Source organism: Lates calcarifer, linkage group LG18 (genome assembly GCF_001640805.2).
Source record: "Lates calcarifer isolate ASB-BC8 linkage group LG18, TLL_Latcal_v3, whole genome shotgun sequence".
NCBI classification, from domain to species: Eukaryota; Metazoa; Chordata; class Actinopteri; family Centropomidae; genus Lates; species Lates calcarifer.
In genome coordinates this window covers 18037944-18057660 of record NC_066850.1, presented here as the reverse complement: position 1 = coordinate 18057660, position 19717 = coordinate 18037944, and the positions used below count along the sequence as shown (strand labels likewise).

Below are 19717 nucleotides of genomic sequence, written 5' to 3'. Positions count from 1 at the left end.
TATTGGATGTTGTAAAGAGTCAGTAACAAGACAAGAACAAATAACCAACGACATGGATGGCAGATACAAAGCTAAGTTCCATTGTATATTTACAAAAGTGCCACACAGCAAAACATTGTCATTTCACAGGTAACTTCAGGTTTCAACGCTCTGAACAGAAAGGCCCACAGTTGAAGAATTAATTTATTCAGGGGATGTAGTGGCTGATGTCTGTAATGATGAGGAATTTTCTCTCAAAAACACATGGAAACAGGGGAATCTCAACATTTAAAACCTGTGTGAATCTACTCAACAGAGAGCTTAAGGACACTGGATGGATGGATGAATGAAGAGAGGACTCTAGCAGGATTGGTAGCACATTCTGATAGAACTAAAAATGCTCATTCGGATATAAAGGTGTGTGAAGCTGCAGCTGCTTCAGATTTTACAGCTGGATTATATTACAGGGTTGAGCTGAAGTTCTCAGATTTGAAAAAAGTTCATCTGTTTATAAAAATACGGAACTGACTCAATCAATCTAAATCACTGAAAGCAAGCAGAATTAGTCTGTTATGAAGGATCATACCAGTGTTTTACAGGTTACAAGTCCACCATAGGATATGTTTACTACAACCTGGGTCTCATTTCATAGTTCTGACTAACAGGCCCCAAGTTGAAACAAACCAGAACTATCCTTTAAAAATAAATTGTGCACACTATATTCCAAAGGATATCACAGAGTTTTCATTAGTTTTACCCTCCAGGCAGCCATTAGTTTTAGCTCATTTAGGTATGCTATGAAGAGTAGTTTGCAGAGAATAAGACTATGTTGCTAATATAATTTGTGTTTCCTTGTTGTTATTCTAAAAACTTTTAAGGGAAACTTTGTTCTTTAAGAACACAGATATGGCACCAAAAAACTTGCTACTTAGCTAATTCTTAAATTCTAAATGTTAAAAGTTTAACTGAAGAGTTTTCAAATGTTTGGGATTTGTTTGAATATTTAAAAAAAAAAAAATTCAATACAAAGTAATACCTGATCTGACCAAAGAATAAGATTTCAGAGATAGCAAGATTACAAACGTTAGAAGACATTTAGCACTTGACTATTTTTAACATTTCTTGTGACAGTCATACAGTTGGTATCAAAAAAGGATTGGGGTTTGATAAGTAGCTACTAGCAGCATACTAAAATGAAGTGAAAGCAATGGCTGCTTGGAAGATAAGAGGTCCAAAAAACAGTAACATGCTTCAGAGAACGGGGGGAGGAAAGTTTACGCTAGCATTTAACACAGCTAAAGTTTGATGTGGCAATTGTCAGGAAACCATCTTTGAGGAAACCAAGAGCCAGACAGCCCAAATCAGAGGAAGCTATCATAACTTTGGAGCTGCATCACGCCATCTATATTTATAGAACCCTAGTCTGCTGGAGTGTCAAATATTCTATGAAATGACATGGTGTGTATACAGATAAGAGACAGGACACAATTGTACAAATATGTTTCTTAAATACTGTGAGATCCTACAGCATTTTCCAGTTAGCAACTTAGCTACCTACCTTGCTACTGACAGATGGCAAACCAACTAGCACGGACTGATTTTGCGACTGACTGGCACTAGCATGTTCCTGTCTGTTATGTGTGTTAGTGCTACAGCCTTGTAAGTAGTCAATACAGAACCAAGTTTGTAGCAGCATCTGGATGAAATTCAGCATCCATGTATCATCATGAATTAGGTGTTGCCACTTTCTGGTGTGACCGGACTTTAATAGTAGACCCATTTAGTAGTTTATGGTGTAAAAAGATGAACACGTACTAATATGATCCCATAGCACCTCACTATACATGAAGTCAAGCACTGATTATTTAGAAAATAATTTATACCTAAGTACTCATTGGCCAACCGTAAACAGAAATGACATGTAACAAAGGGAAAATATTACAATAGCCACGTTTGGTATTCAAATAGCTGCAAGACACAAGGAAACAAAGTGTCACAGAATTAACTGCAAAGAGCTAAAAAGCTTTTGTCCAAATAAAGTTAAAGCACAGGCACAGAAACATGACAACATGGCAAGCTGTCGGTCCACTTCTCATCCTTGTCGGGAGTGGGAGTGAGGGTGGGGGTGGGGTGGGGGGGTAGTTTTATCTGTCTGTCCCACAGAGTAAGAAAGTCACATAGACAGAGTCGATGAGGCTTTGCGGGTCTTCACTCCTCCATTATCATGCCAGATGCACTTAACAGTGAAGGGATCAATAGCATTTGAATTTTTTATTGTAGTGACCTTAGTAACTCCATCCTTTAGTAACAGACTGGTGGTGCGATGCGCTGACGAACCTTTGATTGGTAGCGCTGACCAGTGAAATTACCAACAGACAGAAAGCAGTCTTTGCCTGCTGGAGGAGGGAGGGAGGAATCTGAACATATGACCTTAGCTGCTTTAAATCAGCTCAATGGGAGATTGTGTTGCTTTATAAAACCTGCTGTACTCAAACAGCCTTCTGTGGGTACAAAAAGTCACTGTTATACCATGGTGTTGCTCTCACCCACTTTGTCCACATACTGAAAGAAAAGAAAGAAACTGTGTTAAGTGTCATCTGGATGTTTGTCAGTCCTCATTACGTATAAAGCATGATCTGACACACACACCTGGAAGCTTTCAATGGGATGGAAAGTGTGAGTGTGATTTTGTCAGTTATACTACTGGCTGGACAATAGTGTTTGGCCAGTATTCTGCAACATTTCTAATGGAGAGCATGCGTGACTTAAGAGACACACCACAGAGGAAGAGGACAAACACAATTACTTCCTGACGTTTTGGTTATTTTGTTACTATCATTGAGAAATTTAATTTAGCAAATCTGTAAACAAGTTGAAAACCATGTTCACATTGCCCCTTTAAGAGCCTCCCAATCCAGAATGACGGCGGCTGTCATACTGCTTTATTTAACCCGTCAAGTCAAACTGAAGTCAAAACCCAACAGCTAAAACACCTAAAAAAACAGACCTGATTTGGTGAAGTTGTTAGTTAGTAATAGTTAATATGCATCTTGAATAATTTATTTTTTTGTCTGGTTGGCTACCAAGCTATCTAGCTTGCTAACTTCCAGTTAATGCCAGTATGCTACCAGTGAGTTAGAATGTTATCACTTCCAGCACCACATATTCTGCAAGGAAGTGTGGATGAGTTTTGCTGTGCAAAAATTCTCTGAAAAAGTTCAGAAAATAGGCTGCAAAGATGTTGTACGTAGCATTAATTTAACAACTTGGACATCATAGATGCCTTTTGCATCTTGTTTTGTATAGTTTATAAAAAAGAGGTAAAATACTATGTCTCAATATTGACCAATTCAAAAATGACAATATTATCTGTAGTGTGTGCCTTTAGAGTCAAATAAATAAAGATAAAAAAGGAGCAGCTTCCTAAACAAAAATGTACGTTTTCCCTTTAATTCATGAGACACTTGGCTTCTGAATATTGTAAAGCGTGTTAAATATGTTAGCATGCAGGGGAAAATCGGCAGTGACTGACCACGACTGCTGATTGTCCTCAGAGCCTTACGAAGGCTTTAATAAAAAAAAAACACAGACAAAGAGACATTCACCTCAAAACAAAGCTTCCCACACAACAGCATGGTAGGAGCATGTTCATTAGCCACAAAACTAACTATGTGTGTGCTAGCTCGTAGTTCTAGATTTAACAGTGACAGACCCCATTGGACATCTCATAGCGCAGATGACCCTGACATCATTTCATTTCCAAAACTGCCTTCCTCATGTTGAAATAACACAACTTTTGTGTTTACTGAATTCACCTGCTCACTAACTATGTTTACAGGCAGTCTTTTAACCCAATAGAGCAGCTGTGATGTGCAGGACCTGAGCTGTCATTGACTGGGGAAGGTGAGTTAATATGTTGTGGTGTTTGAACAGGGTGATTAATGAACAAGAAAAAGAGCCATGCTGCGTGTAAACATAGCAGAGCTGTAGGGTTGCTGCAGCACTAGGTCATACTCACTGCACTGATGAATGGCAGGTTTAGGATGGAGCCGAGGACAGGTATTCTTCTGATAAAGCCTACTACAACTGGGAAGAAACCCCTGGATGTGATGAGAGTAAACACCAGATGGAGGAAGGGGGAGAGAGAAGGACATGAGATATGGACAGTGAAAACTGAGTTTCAACCATAGAAAATAAAATAGCAGCTCAGAACAGAGTCAATCAATGTGGACAAATATTACCAACTTTATCTGAACAATCAAAAATAACTTTTAAAAAATATCTGCTGTTTCAGTTCCTCCTTTGTTTCCTCTCACCTGAACAACAGAAAGAAGCCATAGATCTCCAGCACCACTCCGATGATGGGCCAGCCAATCAGCACCACAAACACACCTCCCAGGAAGAAACTGGTGGCCTTCATCTTGTGCTTCTGGAAGAAGAAGCGGAAGGTCCTCTCCAGCCCGATGACGAAGGCGAGTCCAGCAACAAACAGGATCTACAGTGAAAGAAACACTTTACTTTACCAAAACACTTTACTACTTTAAATGGGTAATGAATTGATTTTACATATGAAAAACAGTTACACAGTGTCTTCTGAAGCCCTGGAGGACACAGCAAAAAACTCTGATGATGTGTTGTACTGTATATATGACAGTTACAGCACAGTAACACTTATTTACAGTACAGAAATGACAAACTTAGTTTGCAGCTGGAAAGGACATGCCAGTTAGCCAGCTCACTGCTGGGTTTATACTAGTGATTTTAATGCAGAAACTATAAACATGGTGACAACATTTTTCTTGTTTGTGTTGACTCAGTTTTTATCAGTGCAGTAAACCAGGTGATATCTGACAGGCTGCTCATCATTTATCAATAGCAAAGTATGAGGGGGATCTCCAACAAGGTCAATTTACTGCTTGGGTGTTTTATAATACCACTTGGCTGCATATGTTATTGATATATTACACGTTCAAGTTACATGTTCTTTCACACTTGGATTTGTTCATAATGCACAGCAGTGTCAGCATCAAATAACACAGAGGAAAGAAAGTTGCTCCTGTGGGTTTCTCAGACAACATCACTTCAATGAAGAAACCAAACTCACATTTCCAATAGCCAGGAGGGCTTTGTCAAAGAACAGGATCATCCCGAAGAAGAGGAAGAACACGCCGAAGCCTGTTAATCCCATTCCAATCTCTGCAGGACACACACATACCACAGAAGTGTTAAATTCCATTCCATTGGTTACCCTTAGTCATAATGTGACTGACCACCATATCAAGCCAACCGTATGATGTTATGATTGACTTTGTCCAAGTGTTTCAGGCCAAGGCAACAATTTGTTTTTCATTTAGATAAAAATGAATAAATACAGGGCACAGTGTCAGTGAAACTTTGTTCTGTCCGTCAGATTTTGTTAAGTTTATGTGTATTCCACTGATTCATTTGAGACTAATTAAGTTAACAATTCAACATCAATATTTCTAATAAGAACCATTTCATTGGAGCTTCCACAAGAGCTCCGTTGATCACTCTGTATCAAAGCTTCTCAGAGTTGGAATTACGGGCTTACCAGTGGCTATAAAACTCTGTAGTAAGAGTTAGCTATCTGCTATTTGGGCCACAATGTGTGGCATGGCATGAGAAAAAATTAAAGCTAACTTTCCTAGCACTGAATGCTAACTGCTAGTTAGCTAAAAGCTGCAGCTGAAATGAAGCCGGTTCGATAAAGAAGGCAGCAGCCTGCTGAGGTGCCCAAATAACAAAGGTCTTACTTTGGGAGTCCGTTAGCGAAATCATCTTGAAGCTGAATAAACGAATACCAATGAAAGAGAAGCAGAGGAAATATAATGGTAACTATTCGAGTGCTCCTCTTAGAATAATTTGGATGACAGCTGCCACTGCAGCAACAGCCACGTCTTCCGGAAACACACCTTCTCGCGATGTCATCTTCCGGAACAGAGTCGTGTCGCATTCACTGCGTCAACTCCAACTCCCGCCTCTTTCAGTTTTAACTAATATTTTTGTCATCTGCATCAGAGCTGGTATGGTACATCTACTCTGCTGGTATATTACATATGTTCTGGGGTTTATATGTCACGAATATTTGTTTAAAAATGAAACATTTAGACTCTAAACGTGTTGCCAATTTCCACTTTACTTGTTTCTTGAATGCAGCAAAGTTAGTGCGTAGGGAAATTTTGTCCTGGATTTATTCTGTCAGGCAACAGTGACCTGGACTTGAGCGACATGACTTGGATTTACGTTGTTGCAGGACTGTAGTGTCATTTGCTTTGATCCAGACCCTCTATGTCATTTATAAAGCATAGTATCTATACAATATATCAGTGAAATACTCTAAAGGCATGGTTTATCACGCTGTGTCAAACCTGAAGCAAGTGGCGGAATTTGTAGGCAGCCTGGCAAGCTAAATGTAGGGCAAACGTAAGATTCAACTTTCACCCCTTGCCGGATAGTATTTTCTCTGCCGGCGCGCTCTGTCTATAGCAACCGTGAAGTGTGTTCGGCAACAAAAAGGGGATCTGGGCGACGCTGTTGAATGGTGAGTCTGTTGTATAGCAGTCTTTTTCGAAGTTTTGCTCCAGACGTACACGCTAATTTGGCTCTCAGGAAGGAGAGACAGTTCTATATCAGAGCAAAGCATATCTTGTTTGCTAGAGAAGAGGACAGCTGACACGAGAGAGATTGTTTAAAGACGATGCTCCAGTATCCGGGTTTGGTTAAAATATCAATTAACAAGCTAACAGCTAACGGTAAGTTGCTGCTCCCTGCGTGATGAAACAAGTGCATCTCTCATTCGAGTCTGAGTACGTCATGGTGCTTTCAACTGTGGCTACATATTGTTATAGTAATGGAACAATTTAATGCTGCCGTGTAACTTGTTTGTATTGTTTAGTAGATGTATCCTGGTTCATGGTAACTTTTGTAGAATTTGTTCTGCTTGACTGCGCCTTCATAGGTGGACTGGCAGGGGTAGAAAATTAGAGAGGATTTCTCACTAAATTTCAATCATTTAGCGAATTAAAATGTATAAATAGGCTACTATATGTTCATATTATTTATCTTAAAACAGTGACGTATTTAATCACATAAATAAGCAATAACAAATTATGAAAATACAAGAGGTAGCCTATAAACTCAGAAGTACACATCAGAAAGCATAACATTTCTGAAATCAGAATTAAAGGTTAAAAGGTAACAGTAGCTCCGTTTTGCCGTCTTACAGGGACTGAGATCAACATCTGACAGTGTAAGAGCAAGCTCCCTCCTGAGGAAATCAGTGTGAGAAATATGGATGGTACTGGTCTAAGTAATGGTAAGTCCGTTTTTGTTTTTTTCAGCCAAGAAGCCAAAAGCAAACTGTTGAGATATTTAGTCATTGTACTCATTTTTGCTTAAGAAATTAAAGACCCAACAGTGCTGATATAAACAGTCACTAGGGCCTCCATGGAAATCCTGCAGTTGTTTTTATTTGAGGGAAGGTTGACATCATGGGGATAAACAGGAGATCACTCTGCCACAGCCCCAAAGGGATACTAGGGGAGAGAAAGAGATCATTAGCTCTGGAGGTGTGAGACTCAGAGGATTAGCACCTGTGTGTGTGTGTGAGAGACTTGACAGTATCTGCCATGTTCACACTGTCAACACAAGTCCTGTGAGAGAACCTGCTGCACACGTACTGTGCTATGTTCTAATTTAGTACTTCATACTATGATTGGGTATTGAGACCTTGCACATGATGTCAAAGTCAGAGAATAGGCTCTTCTGGGTCAAATTAGCATATTATTGTTTTGATACTGAGTGCTGAGGTAGTGAGTTTCACACAAGTATTTCCATACCAGACTCTCATAATCACAATAAGTAAAAGAAATGACAAACACAGAGTTAAGTTACTGGGGATTGACACCAGGGTGTACTTATTCATAATGTTGATCATACTAAATGAAATTAAACATCAGCAAACAAGCATGTGAAGCTGTTTTTAAAATTAAACATAAATGATGCACAAACAGATGTTTTTGCTCTAAGATGAGCAACAATGAAAACATGTAGAGCTACTCAGAACCAAATCTGGATAGCAACTCGATTCCCTCAGTGAGTTTTAACGTGCCAAAGCATTTTAGGTCTCCTTCCTCAGTGCACACAAGCAGCTTTTCAGAATTTTGATCAATTTAATCAAAACTGACTGAAGCACAGAATTTGTTTTAAGATCTCAAAGCTCAGTTGTTTGCCATGCAAGCAACAGAGCTTAAGGACAAGTGGTATAGATAATAAATGGATTGATGGATGTTTGTTGAAGTGGCATTGCTGTATTCTGAATTTTAAACAGTTGGAGGAAGGACTGTATCTACTAGAGGACATCTGTCACTTATAAGACTCTGTAAGCCCCAGCAGATTTAATTTAGCTTGTTGACAGTATCCGTTTGTTCCTCTTCAGATGCACAGGCAGAGCTGGACTCGGTGGAGGCTGAGCTGGAGTTGGTGGAGCTGCAGATCGCAGAACTCCTGCAGAAGCAAGCTGAGCTGACTTCTCGTAAGAATGCGCTGCTGCAGCGGCTGGAGGAGGCCTGTGACGCTGCACAGTCATCATCATCCTCATCCTCAACTTCCCTAAAGTCATCTGGAGCTAATCCTGTAATGAGCAAGCAAGAGATGCAGCGCTATGATGGCTCAGGTACTGTACACACATGGCTGCACAGTAAGAGTCAGAAGGTTTGTGTGTTGACCTCTGTCACTCGCTTCATATTTGGTAGATTTTCCATGGTCCAAAGAAGTGGAGCAGCACCTGAAGGACACATTCCATCTCTCCAACTTCAGACCATTGCAGCGGAGGGCGATCAATCTGACCCTGTCAGGCAAAGACCTCTTCCTGGTGATGCCAACAGGAAGAGGAAAAAGTCTCTGCTACCAGCTGCCTGCAGTGTGCTCCAAGGGTACACTGACACACACACACACACACACACACACACACACACACACACACACACACACACACACACAGTGTTGGAGTTAAACTCCTGTCCTTGCTCTGCTCATGCCCACATACCACTTTTATAGTTCATAACATATTTCTGTTTAATCTGTGAATCCATTCACACTGTCCTACTGTAATCACTGGTACATCTCTGTGTGTGTGTGTGTGTGTGTGTGTGTGTGTGTGTGTCAGGTTTTACACTGGTTGTTACTCCCTTGGTGTCCCTGATGGAGGACCAGATCATGTACCTGAAGTCAATCAATGTGCCAGCAGTCATGCTCAATGCGTCCAGTAGTAAGGTAACGAATGTCTCACTTCACTTCACTTCACTCAGTCTGTCTCTTCTTATGTTGCTCAGTGACAGACTGCACAAACATCACAAACTGCAGAGCACACACTGCAGCCTCTCACCACTCTCATTGAACCCCCCCCCAGCTCACCTACAGAGAACCACAGAAAGCCAGCATGATCTGGCTGTGGTGTGTGATTTCATACAGCACCATGGAATTAGAGGCATGACGTGTAACACAGCAGTGCTGCTGTTGGTTGCTGTCTGCTCTGTGTGTTCTCTGTGACTACCTCTGCTGCTGGCCTAAAGGCTGGACAGCAACCCCCCCCCCATTCCACCTTTGTACATTTTCTACACAACGCTGAGGCAGAATAACGATGCAATATTCCTGCCTAGAACAGGCTGTGAACTAGAGGTTAGGGAGAGAGAAAACATTTTGTAATTTGGGTGAACTGAACCTTTAAAGAATCAAACTTTTATTCACCTGGATTTTAATGTTAATAGTTTGAGAAATTAACATTCAGACCTGCATAGATTGCATATCTGTAGCTCTCACTCCATAGCAACATACTTTTACAGTTACTGTTTGTAGCACACACTGATACTGAATAAACTCCTGCTTTACAGGTGGCTCTTTTGAACATACTGTACAAAGTGTGCCCTTTTAATTAAATGAATTGTGAGTGTGAATCTGTATAATGAGATATTGCTGCATTTATATTGCAGGCTATTAAGCATGTTTCTCTGTTGTCTGTCTTCCTGAATATATGCATGTGTTATGTCCTATTTACAGCAGACTGTTACTCACATCATGTTTTTAGATGGCTCAGTAGTGGGCCCATGAAAATGTGGCTGAGGGACCCATGAAAACTTTAGTCCACTAATATTGTAGAGTCGCGAAAAATGAAAAATTCAATTTTTTTTTTTTTTTTTTAGGCAGACGCTAAAACAGTCATGGCGGGAATGACAGATCAGAAGAGCCCTTTCAAGCTGCTGTACGTGACTCCAGAGAAGGTTTCTAAGAGCAAGCTGCTCATGTCTCGCCTAGAGAAAGCCTACAATGCAAACCTGCTGAGTCGTATCGCAGTGGACGAGGTTCACTGCTGCAGCCAGTGGGGACATGACTTCAGACCAGGTGAGAGGCTCTCTTTACTAGGAGAAAGGGGTGTTCCTCCAAGGCAACCTGACGTATCCTTTTCAGATCAAATTGTAGTTTTCTGTGGATGGTAAATATTTGTGCGTGTCTGTCACTGTGTAGATTATAAACTGCTGGGTATCCTGAAGAGGCAGTTCCCCAAAGTGCCGGTGCTCGGCCTCACAGCCACAGCAACCAGCAGCGTCCTCAAGGACTGTGAGAAGATCCTGTGCGTGCAACAGCCAGTCACACTCACCGCCTCCTTCAACCGTACCAATCTCTACTATGAGGTGGTAACCATGGCAACGGCACCACACACACACACACACACACACACACACACACACCACACACACACACACACACACACACACACACATCTCAGCCACCTGCATTGTAGACACACACATATTGGATGTTCCTCTAGATACGTCCACCTGCTCAGCACACACCTGCTAACACCTGACCTTTTAAAGTCAGTGCAGTGTTTTGCACCTGCTTAAACATGACAGTTGAAGGACATAAAGGTTTTTGGCATGTTTAGCCCATTACTACAATTTGCATGAACTTTCTGCCAGCCAGTGTGTTTTAGTTCATTCCAGTTCACAGTTAAAACCTTGTGATTTTGAAGTCCAAAAGCTTAATTAAAGATACGTACTATAAACCTATCTCTAAATACTACATCTTCTGATATTTCCTCACACCTGTCAACAGCTTTAACAACTCGGTGTCACACCTATAGAAATTTTAAACAGTCTGATATTTTTGTTTCTCAGGTTCGTATTAAAGACTCTGACAATGATGCATCAATAAGTGACATCGCCTCTCTGATCAAGAACAGATACAATGACCAGTCAGGTACTGCATCAAACAATACTGTTCAATCACAAATAGAAAAAAAAAATATATATATATCTTCAAAGTGCATATTTCCTGATGTGTGTGGTTGTTTGCCACAGGGATTGTGTACGTGTTCTCTCAGAAGGATGCAGAGTCTGTGGCATCTAAGCTCCAGCAGAAGGACATTCTAGCCTATCCCTACCATGCTAACATGGAGCCTGATGATAAGACCCGTGTTCACCGCAAGTGGGCCTCCAACAAAATTAGGGTGAAACACACATACTGCTATTGTTTGGGTGGTGTCTCTAGAAGCATTAGACAAAGATTCACTTTGTCCTGGTGACTGTAAAGAAAGATGAAGATGGTGCTCCAGCAGTTTGGGAATGGCTTTCCAAACTCCCAGAAAGCTATTGTTTGTCTGAGGTGTACAGTTTCAAATATGATGTCTTCTTTTATAATAGAGTGTGATTTTTATTTGTCATCACAATAATCCATAACAATCTGCAGTTCAATACCACCAAATGTATGCATTTCTTTATTTTGTCTTTTATTTTATTATTTTATCATCTCTTAATAAATCATTGTTAGTTACTGTTGATCAGATAATTTCAGTGTAAATGGCACTTTGAACATGTCAGTACGTGATTGTGTTGTCCTCCAGGTGGTTGTAGCCACAGTGGCATTTGGCATGGGCATCGACAAGCCTGACGTCAGGTTCGTCATCCACCACACCATCAGCAAATCCATTGAGAACTACTACCAAGAGAGTGGCCGTGCAGGTAGACACAGATTAACGTGTGTGCACAGCTCTGTAATTTTTGCACATATATCTAATGAAACGTCCTCTCTGTGTCTCCAGGTCGAGATGACGGTCCAGCAGACTGCATCGTCTACTTTGGCTTCTCTGATATCTTCAGGATCAGCACCATGGTGGTAATGGAGAACGTTGGTCAACAGAAGCTGCTGCAGATAGTCGACTACTGCCAGAATATTGACAGGTACACACACACACACACACTCTCACACACTCAAAACTTCACATGATGTGATTGATAATGACTTTCACAGCGTGACTTGAATGTGTCTTGTTTACTGTGTGAAGGTGTCGGCGCTCTCTCATGGCTGTTCATTTTGATGAGGTGTGGGATGATAAAGGATGCAACCAGATGTGTGATACTTGCCGCCATGCACAAGGTGTGTGTGTGTATATGTCTTTTAATAGGAATCATTCTTACTTGTTTGACCTCAACCATCTGTTTTGTTCCTTGTTCAAAAGACAGCTTTAATGAACCAACTTGGTGAACATCTTATCCTCCTCCAGAATACACCACTGTGGACATTACCCAGCATGCACAGCAGGTGGTGCAGATTGTGGAGCTGGCTGCATCTATGGATGAGAAGCTGACTCCTCTGAAGCTGGTGGAGGCCTGGATCGGGAAAGGCCCCGCCAAGCGCAGGAAGATGATTCAGACCACCACACTGTCTCGGCTGCAGGCTGAAGCTGTGATTGTGCGGCTGCTGCTGCTGGGATACCTCAGGTAAAGTTGTGTTCTGTTTCTGTATCCATTTTGTTTTTCATGTTTTTTTTTTTTCAATCTGTTCATAGGATAACAGACTGTAGCTTGTGTGTCTTTTTCTGACAAGATAAAGCGATCTTTGTTTTACGAGTGGCAGTGCGACTAATTCATGTTTGTTGTCGCAAAATTGGGATTTGAGTGTGATGTTTAAATCACAGCCGCTGCATTTTTGATTAGAACTTGCGTATTTTACATTGTTGAGTCTAAATGACGACCAGCTTTCTGACACATCATTTTAAGCTTTTCACTGTAAAAGTTTTGAGACTGATGTGCTGCTCTGGCTTCCTGCCATTGTTGTGGTGAGAGAAGACTTAATTGACCACTGAGGTATGCAAACATATCATCATGCTGATATACAGGGTTTTTTTGAGTGAGTGTGTGTGTTTGTTTGTAAACAATGGTACAATGGTATTATGGTGAACACTACGATGTAGCACAGCCTTGGCGTCCATCACATTTCTTTGTATGTTTGCACTGCTAGGGAACATCTAGTAAGGGGTTTGAGGGGTAGAGAAAGAGAAATGTTATTAAGTGTCTCTCTGGCAAGGATAGTGTTATGCAGTCACATGCACAGGCTGCCTCACCATCTCCTCCTTACCTGCGTTAGTTCTCCTCATTTTCTGTGTGGGTTTGATCTTCTCCCTTTTCCCCTGCAGCAGGAGCTGCCCCTCAGACTCAGCCTACCAGCTTCACTGTGGCTAAACTTATTTAGGTCCTCTATTTTCCCATTTTTCTCCTCTGACTGTCAGTTAAGCGCCAATTCCCACAGTTATTGAACGCTATCGTGAAATTAGCATGGTTGTCAGTTAACTGTAATAATCCTAGTTCCAAGCACTTTACCTACATTTTGTTGATTTATAACTGCAAACAAGCATGTAGGTCATAGCTGAGGTATGCTGTCCAGTAAAAGTAAGTTCACACCTGTCAGAACTGGCTTTATATGACTGACTGAAAGTCAGTGACCATTTTTGTCTATAGGAGACATGGAGGCCATGTTTACTCAGGGTTTGAGTTTTCTCTGACACGGTTTCCACCGTGGGGGGATCCCAACCACAGCTTTTTCTGTATCAATCTATTTTATTAATCATGTTAAAACAAGACATCTGTGATTATTTTTGGCATAAACATATTTTATTTAAAGGAGCTATTTGTAAGTTTTACAATCAGCTCATGGATAGAAGCTTAGAGAACCAACCACCTAAAGAGTTTGGAGATGGAACCTTTTCTTTTTTCAAGGTATAGGGTAATAATTAAAACTAAGAAATAATTTATACAAAATGAGAGAAAGTTGATAGGGATCTTAGGATGGTGTAGAGGTATGTAACTCCTCACTGTCTGCTCTTTTGGTTTTTGTGTGTTGACCTCAGGGAGGATTTCAGCTTCACTCCGTACACCACCTACTTCTACGTGAAGCTGGGCCGTAAAGCTCCTTTGCTGAAGAACCAGACTCACACACTCAGCATGAAGATGAGGACAACAGGCTCTGGATCTGCTGTGGTGAGTACATACTGGCAACAGTGATATATGCAGGAAACAGTTAAATAGATCCACGATATATCTAGTATATTCTGCTTATTTCTCTTACTTGACTGTTACTGGTGATGTTACCAAACTTATCCCACACTCCCTATTATGTCCTCATGTTCATAAAACAGATCAAAGTAGCATGAGGAAGTTTTAAAAACCCTTTATAATGTAGGGCTGGGTAATATGAAAAAAGATAAGCACTGGACCTTCAAATGGTTTTGGATCTGGTTTGGATTTTGGGTATAGTTTTCACTCAGCTTTGCTTTTTTTTTCAACATTGATGTAAAGTTAGCATGTTTGCTGTTTTAGCCAGGGATGATGTCACTTTGTAAAATGCCATAGATCCCTGGGTATGTAAGCTATTATATATCAGTTATTTTTGCCAACAACTTGACAAGAGGCCAAAATTTCTCTTTGGATCCTTACATATTGGGATAGATAATAATCTCATATATGCCTTACAGTGTAAACTTTTGCAGATACTTATGCATGCAACAATATCAGACAGTCTGATCATTTTAATCTCAGATCTTCACCAGCTGAAAAAAATCAAGAATTTGCTAAACTATTTGAGCCAGTTTTCCACAACTAAATGTTCTCCCTCCAGTAGATGTCGGGCTCTCCTTTTTAGTGCTCCACTAAACTTTTTTTTCTGTATCTCCTGTGTTTGTTTACTGATGTGATTTCTCTTCCAGTTCTCTCTGTTCTCTTTGTAAACTCTCTCAGTTTCCTCCTCTTCACATGTGTGGCTGATGTGTCTTTCTCCCATATCACTTTAAAATGTTCTCACACATTTTCTAATTTTCTCTCCCTTTGAGGTAAGTCAATTGAATTTAAGTTAAATGTCATTTTTACTCTGTACACTGATAATGATTCAGTCTATACAAAAGCCTGTTCTCCACATAGAGATGACTGGAGTTTTGTGTTGTTATCAAGATCTGAAACAAATAGTGTTCACACCACTACCACACAACTGCTATTAATGATCATTAGTATTCTAACTTAATTTATCATAGATGAAACCATTGTAGTTCATGTAGATTCCACTGCTTATCTAAAATACCAAATTTTGTTTTTCTGTTTTGCCACTGGTGACTGGTGTAGAGGATAATCAATAATCACCACTCCCTTTGATTTATATTCCATTTCACCCTAATGTTTTTTAATACTGCACCGTTATGATAACAATAAAATGATGAGTCAATTAAGGATTTTGATAGAGAAAGATAATAAAAAATGTATGTATGTTTATTCTTGGCCTTGGGTATAAAAGTTCAACAAAATAATTTGAACTCAAGGTCCAGTTTATAGCTTTTTCTGTGTAAAGCTTTCAGTCACTTCTCATGGTCTTCAGCAGTAAACCGTGTGTCAGCTGTATTGGATTAGGCTTGGTTGTCATTATGTAACCAAAGAATTGAATGATAATATGATGAATACTGTGAGATGTGGTTGAAGGCTCCAGAAACACATAGAGCTAGTGAGTAAATCATTTTGAGTGAATATTTCATTTTGATAATGTAACATTAAAGTTGCATATAAAGCTAAAATACCAAAGATTAGCTGGTTCCAGCAGGTCCAGTCAGTAGGGCAAGTTTCTGCTTTTCTTCATGTTAAGCACTAAATATTAAACTAAATTCAGCAGCAATGTAAATCATTGGTATTATCAGCACTAGCTTTTAAATGCTAATCCCTGTCCTTGGCCATTGTGGAAGATACTGTCATGTCCGTTCCTGTCCAGACTTGAGTGTCCCATGTCCTCCCCTCTAGTCTTCTCTCGTCCACTCCATGTAGGTGTGAATCCTCTCAGGTAAAGACTGTTGTTAATGACCTGCAGGCAAAAGCTGCGAGTGGCCAGGGCAAAGCCAAAGAGGGAAAGAGATCAGTTCAAAACGCTGGAGACGCCCCTGTGTCCAAGAAAATCAAGACAGACCTCCCCTAGTCCCCCCCCACCCCACTCAGAGGACAAGCTGACAAAGTACAGTCCATCATTCTTTATTTTGTTCACTCCTGCTTCTTTTGGCATGGCACTGTTTGGATCAGACTGTCTGGGTGCTGGAGGACTGATGAACACTGAGGATCAGATTTTATTTCATTGAGAAAGCTGTATGAGTGGTAAAATAATGAGCATGATATCTTCTAATCATTCCTAACCAGCAGGCTTGGGTGATAAGGAAATTGTTAGCACTGCAACCTCTAATTACGGTTTTACTACAAAATCCTCATGTTGACACTGTGTACTGGTTACAGTCTAACAATGCTGCCTGTTGTTTAAAAAAACAGATTACCAGTCTTAAAATGTTGTAGTTTATGTACATTACTAAAGTCTGTCTGTCTAGCCTTTTAGATTCTGTGAAGATGTATAAAGTGGGGCTGAGCATTTTTAGAGGGAAGCAAACAGCCTTACTTCTATCCTAAATATTTCCAGACAGTTTGGTGTCATGACTGTCTGTTCAGCATGGCTAATTAGTTTGCTACATTTTGTATTAACACACAGAGAACAGCAGATGAGTTTACTGACAGGAGCAGGTCATATATTCGATTGGAAGCCCTGCGCTGTAGTACAAGGCACAGCCTGGCATTCTGTCTCTTTGCCAACATGCTGGGGTGTGAATGATTCCATTTGACTGACAATATTGAAAACTGTCAAATTGAAGTATTGCCCAAGCCTGTCACTCATGGTCTCTGGTGTCAGTGTCCACACTCAGGAGCATGCTACTGCTAACCTTTACTAACATTTCATCGCAATAACTGACATGGTCGGTCTATTCTCAGTGACCACATAGAATAGTAGGATAAACTGCTGCAGTATTTCATTTTAGCTACATGTTGCTTTAGAAAAGACCAGAACCACATGGTTGCTGTATTTTGTCTTTATAAGCTCTGAGTTATTCCAGGATGATGTTTTGATGTTTCACTTTTCCACTGTTGTTCATTAACGCTGGTTTTCATGGTTACAGGACACATCAGCTGTTAAAGCCAATGAGAAGGAGGTTGATATAACCTTTGACCCCATTGTCATGGATAACAGCTGTCCTCCCCAACCCAAACAGAAACTATTTAAAGACCAGAGGAACCTGTCCAGGAAACAAGACCTGAAACCATTCAGCCAGATAGACAAACAGATAGAGGAGGAGGAGGAGGATAAGAGAGGATCCACTGTGACCCAACATGTAGTTGAGGTTGATGTTGAAATTAACATGATAGATAATATAGGTATTAGTGAGAAAAGTCAGAAAACACCGTCACATCCAGTTAAACCGTCTTCAAAAAGGAAATCCACCACCCCTCAGAGAGTGAGGAGGAAACCCCGTGCTAACGCAGCAGAGGTGGACACTCCCTCTCCGTCCCGAGGCGGTGACGCCCTCATCAACGCTGTGCCCAGCTCTCCATCCCAGGCCTCAGTCATCTCTGACACTGCAGCTGAGGAGCTCTGTGAACTGAGGAACTACTACAGCAAACAGCTGAGGAGGATAAACTACATTTCCCATGAATACCTGGGGCAGCCTGCAGAGCCAGGAGTGCTGGCTTGTATTAGAGAACCTCTGAGGAGCCTCCGTCTGCCCCGCAGGGTGACCATCGCCCAGACGGCTCGCAGCCTGTGGACACGAGTCAGCAGCAGGCGGAAACTGGTTCACCGCTGATATCTACTAATGAATCTAATTAACTAAATGCAAAAAAAGGAGGTATTTTGATCACAGATTGAGACTGAGTTAAGGCATTTAAAGGAGCTGTGATGAATTCACCTACACACTGGAATTATTGACAAAGCAGTATATTTGAAGAATGAAACTGAAATTGAATGAGACATTTGGAAGTCACGTCTTGTGCTTTACTTTGAGAAGAATTACGACTCAAAGGAGGAAATGTATGTATTTACTGGACTCTGTTGGCAAAACCTTCAAAACCCTCACATTAAGTCAGGGAATGGAAAGACTTTCCAGAAATGGAAAGTTTGTTCCAAGCCTTGCTCTGAGTCTGTGAAGAATTTGTTTCTCTCTGCTGATCTAGCAGTTTATCGGGTAGAAATGTGTTGCATTCACTGGTCCTTACACCTGGTCACACACATATATATAGGGGTATGTATACAGTATACCTGACAGTCTGCTGACCCCTCAGGTTTTCCTTGGTCCTGACCCCCTGTGACCTCTGACTTAGACCAGAGAGAGAGAGAGAGATGAATATGCTACTGAACTGTATATAAGAGGCCATATTTTCTTAAATGTTGTACTCTGCTGAATCATCTGTGGGTGAAGGCTTGCAGGGTCAGCACATCTCCAACAGGATGACTTTTGGAAAAAAGTCAAACCACGAAAGCAGTGATTCCCAAACTTTTTAAAACCATGGCTTCCTCTCATACATTTCTTGGTCGACTGTTTTCAGCATCACATTAATCCACATGAAATAGGACAAAAAGTGTGTGTTCACGGTAATGAGGGAACAGTGTTTGACTGCAGCGCCATCCCCTGTCAGAGCTGTGTGTCTGCAGTCTGCCTGCCTTCTCATGCTAAACCACTGCAGGGAGCCAGAGATCCCCTCCACTAATGAAAACCCAGGCCAAAATACAAACGGTGTTTTCTGCCATCCACATGTTTCCATATGCATTTGAAGAAACCAATCATGTGGTAGCAGTGTAATATATAAAATCATCATGTAGATCCAGGTCATCCAGGTCGCTGCTGTCAGCCAGGAACGGAAATCTGAGGCTGCAGTGGACCCAGGCTCACAACACTGGACAGTTACTGACTGGTCACTACCTGGTCCACAACATTAAAACCAGTTACTGGTTGTAGTGTTGTGGCTGATCAGTGTATTTTCTTGTTGTTCTCAAAATGATGTAGGTTACATCATGTCTGAGGTTAAATCTGTTGTTGCATGCAAAGAGACTATTTCAGCAATAAATATTTTACTACGCTGGTCATTGTCTCAAGGTCACATCCAATCGCCTTAGAAAACAAGACTGAACTCTTTAAAAGGACTATAGTACATACAACAAACTACAGTTACTGTAAGTGACTGTGACCAGTAAGAGCCATTTCTAATTTCCCAGTGTGCTGCAGCAAAATACAGACAGGATGATAAATGAATGCAAAACCACAGTCCAAAGACATGCAGGTTAACTGGTGACTCTAAATTGCTTGTAGGTGTGAATGTGAGTGTGAATGGTTGTTTGTCTGTATATGTTGGCCCTGCGATGGACTGGTGATCTGTACAGGGTGTACTCCGCCTTTCACCCAGTGTCAGCTGAGATATGCTCCAGCCCCCCTGCGACCCTTAATGGATAAGCAGTATGAAGAATGAAATGTTTGAGGTAATTTCATGGCTCATCAGTATTTCTCATCTTGTAACAGTCAGTGTCCATATGTTAACAATCTGAA

General features: G+C 40.9%; 2 protein-coding genes across 6 annotated transcripts; one reads left to right on the top strand and one right to left on the bottom strand.

Annotated features, from left to right (window-relative positions):
• Positions 1–59: 59 nt before the first annotated feature.
• On the bottom strand, positions 60–5905 carry golt1ba (golgi transport 1Ba). Of its 2 annotated transcripts, none has more exons than XM_018697130.2 (5): positions 5754–5905; positions 5084–5175; positions 4296–4474; positions 3998–4079; positions 60–2541 (listed from the first exon to the last, which is right to left on the bottom strand). In XM_018697130.2, exons 1-5 carry the CDS (start codon positions 5776–5778, stop codon positions 2503–2505), a joined length of 417 nt encoding a protein of 138 aa, XP_018552646.1. In that variant the 5' UTR covers positions 5779–5905; the 3' UTR covers positions 60–2502. The 2 variants fall into 2 exon arrangements, with proteins under 2 accessions (XP_018552646.1, XP_050933862.1); XM_051077905.1 differs by lacking the exon at positions 60–2541 and adding an exon at positions 2688–3546.
• Positions 5906–5954: 49 nt separating this feature from the next.
• Positions 5955–19256, top strand: recql (RecQ helicase-like). 4 transcript variants are annotated; one of them, XM_051077892.1, is made up of 15 exons: positions 5955–6023; positions 7226–7315; positions 8438–8674; positions 8754–8933; positions 9167–9273; positions 10200–10398; positions 10522–10688; positions 11175–11256; positions 11358–11506; positions 11900–12017; positions 12098–12236; positions 12341–12432; positions 12560–12776; positions 14183–14312; positions 17300–19256. In XM_051077892.1, the coding sequence occupies exons 2-15, from the start codon at positions 7291–7293 to the stop codon at positions 17981–17983; spliced, it is 2526 nt and encodes an 841-aa protein (XP_050933849.1). In that variant the 5' UTR covers positions 5955–6023; positions 7226–7290; the 3' UTR covers positions 17984–19256. The 4 variants fall into 4 exon arrangements, with proteins under 4 accessions (XP_050933849.1, XP_018552643.1, XP_018552644.1 ...); XM_018697127.2 differs by lacking the exon at positions 5955–6023 and adding an exon at positions 6224–6541; XM_018697128.2 differs by lacking the exons at positions 5955–6023; positions 17300–19256 and adding exons at positions 6225–6541; positions 16177–16317.
• Positions 19257–19717: the final 461 nt, after the last annotated feature.

Coding starts and splice junctions, on each gene's coding strand:
- recql (XM_051077892.1), top strand. CDS start 7,291: ATGGATGGTACTGGTCTAAGTAATG. Junction 8,675..8,753: donor GCAGCGCTATGATGGCTCAG/GTACTGTACACA, acceptor CATATTTGGTAG/ATTTTCCATGGTCCAAAGAA. Junction 9,274..10,199: donor TCAATGCGTCCAGTAGTAAG/GTAACGAATGTC, acceptor TTTTTTTTTTAG/GCAGACGCTAAAACAGTCAT.
- golt1ba (XM_018697130.2), bottom strand. CDS start 5,778: ATGATTTCGCTAACGGACTCCCAAA. Junction 5,176..5,753: donor TTCGCTAACGGACTCCCAAA/GTAAGACCTTTG, acceptor TGTGTCCTGCAG/AGATTGGAATGGGATTAACA. Junction 4,475..5,083: donor CCCTCCTGGCTATTGGAAAT/GTGAGTTTGGTT, acceptor CTTTCACTGTAG/ATCCTGTTTGTTGCTGGACT.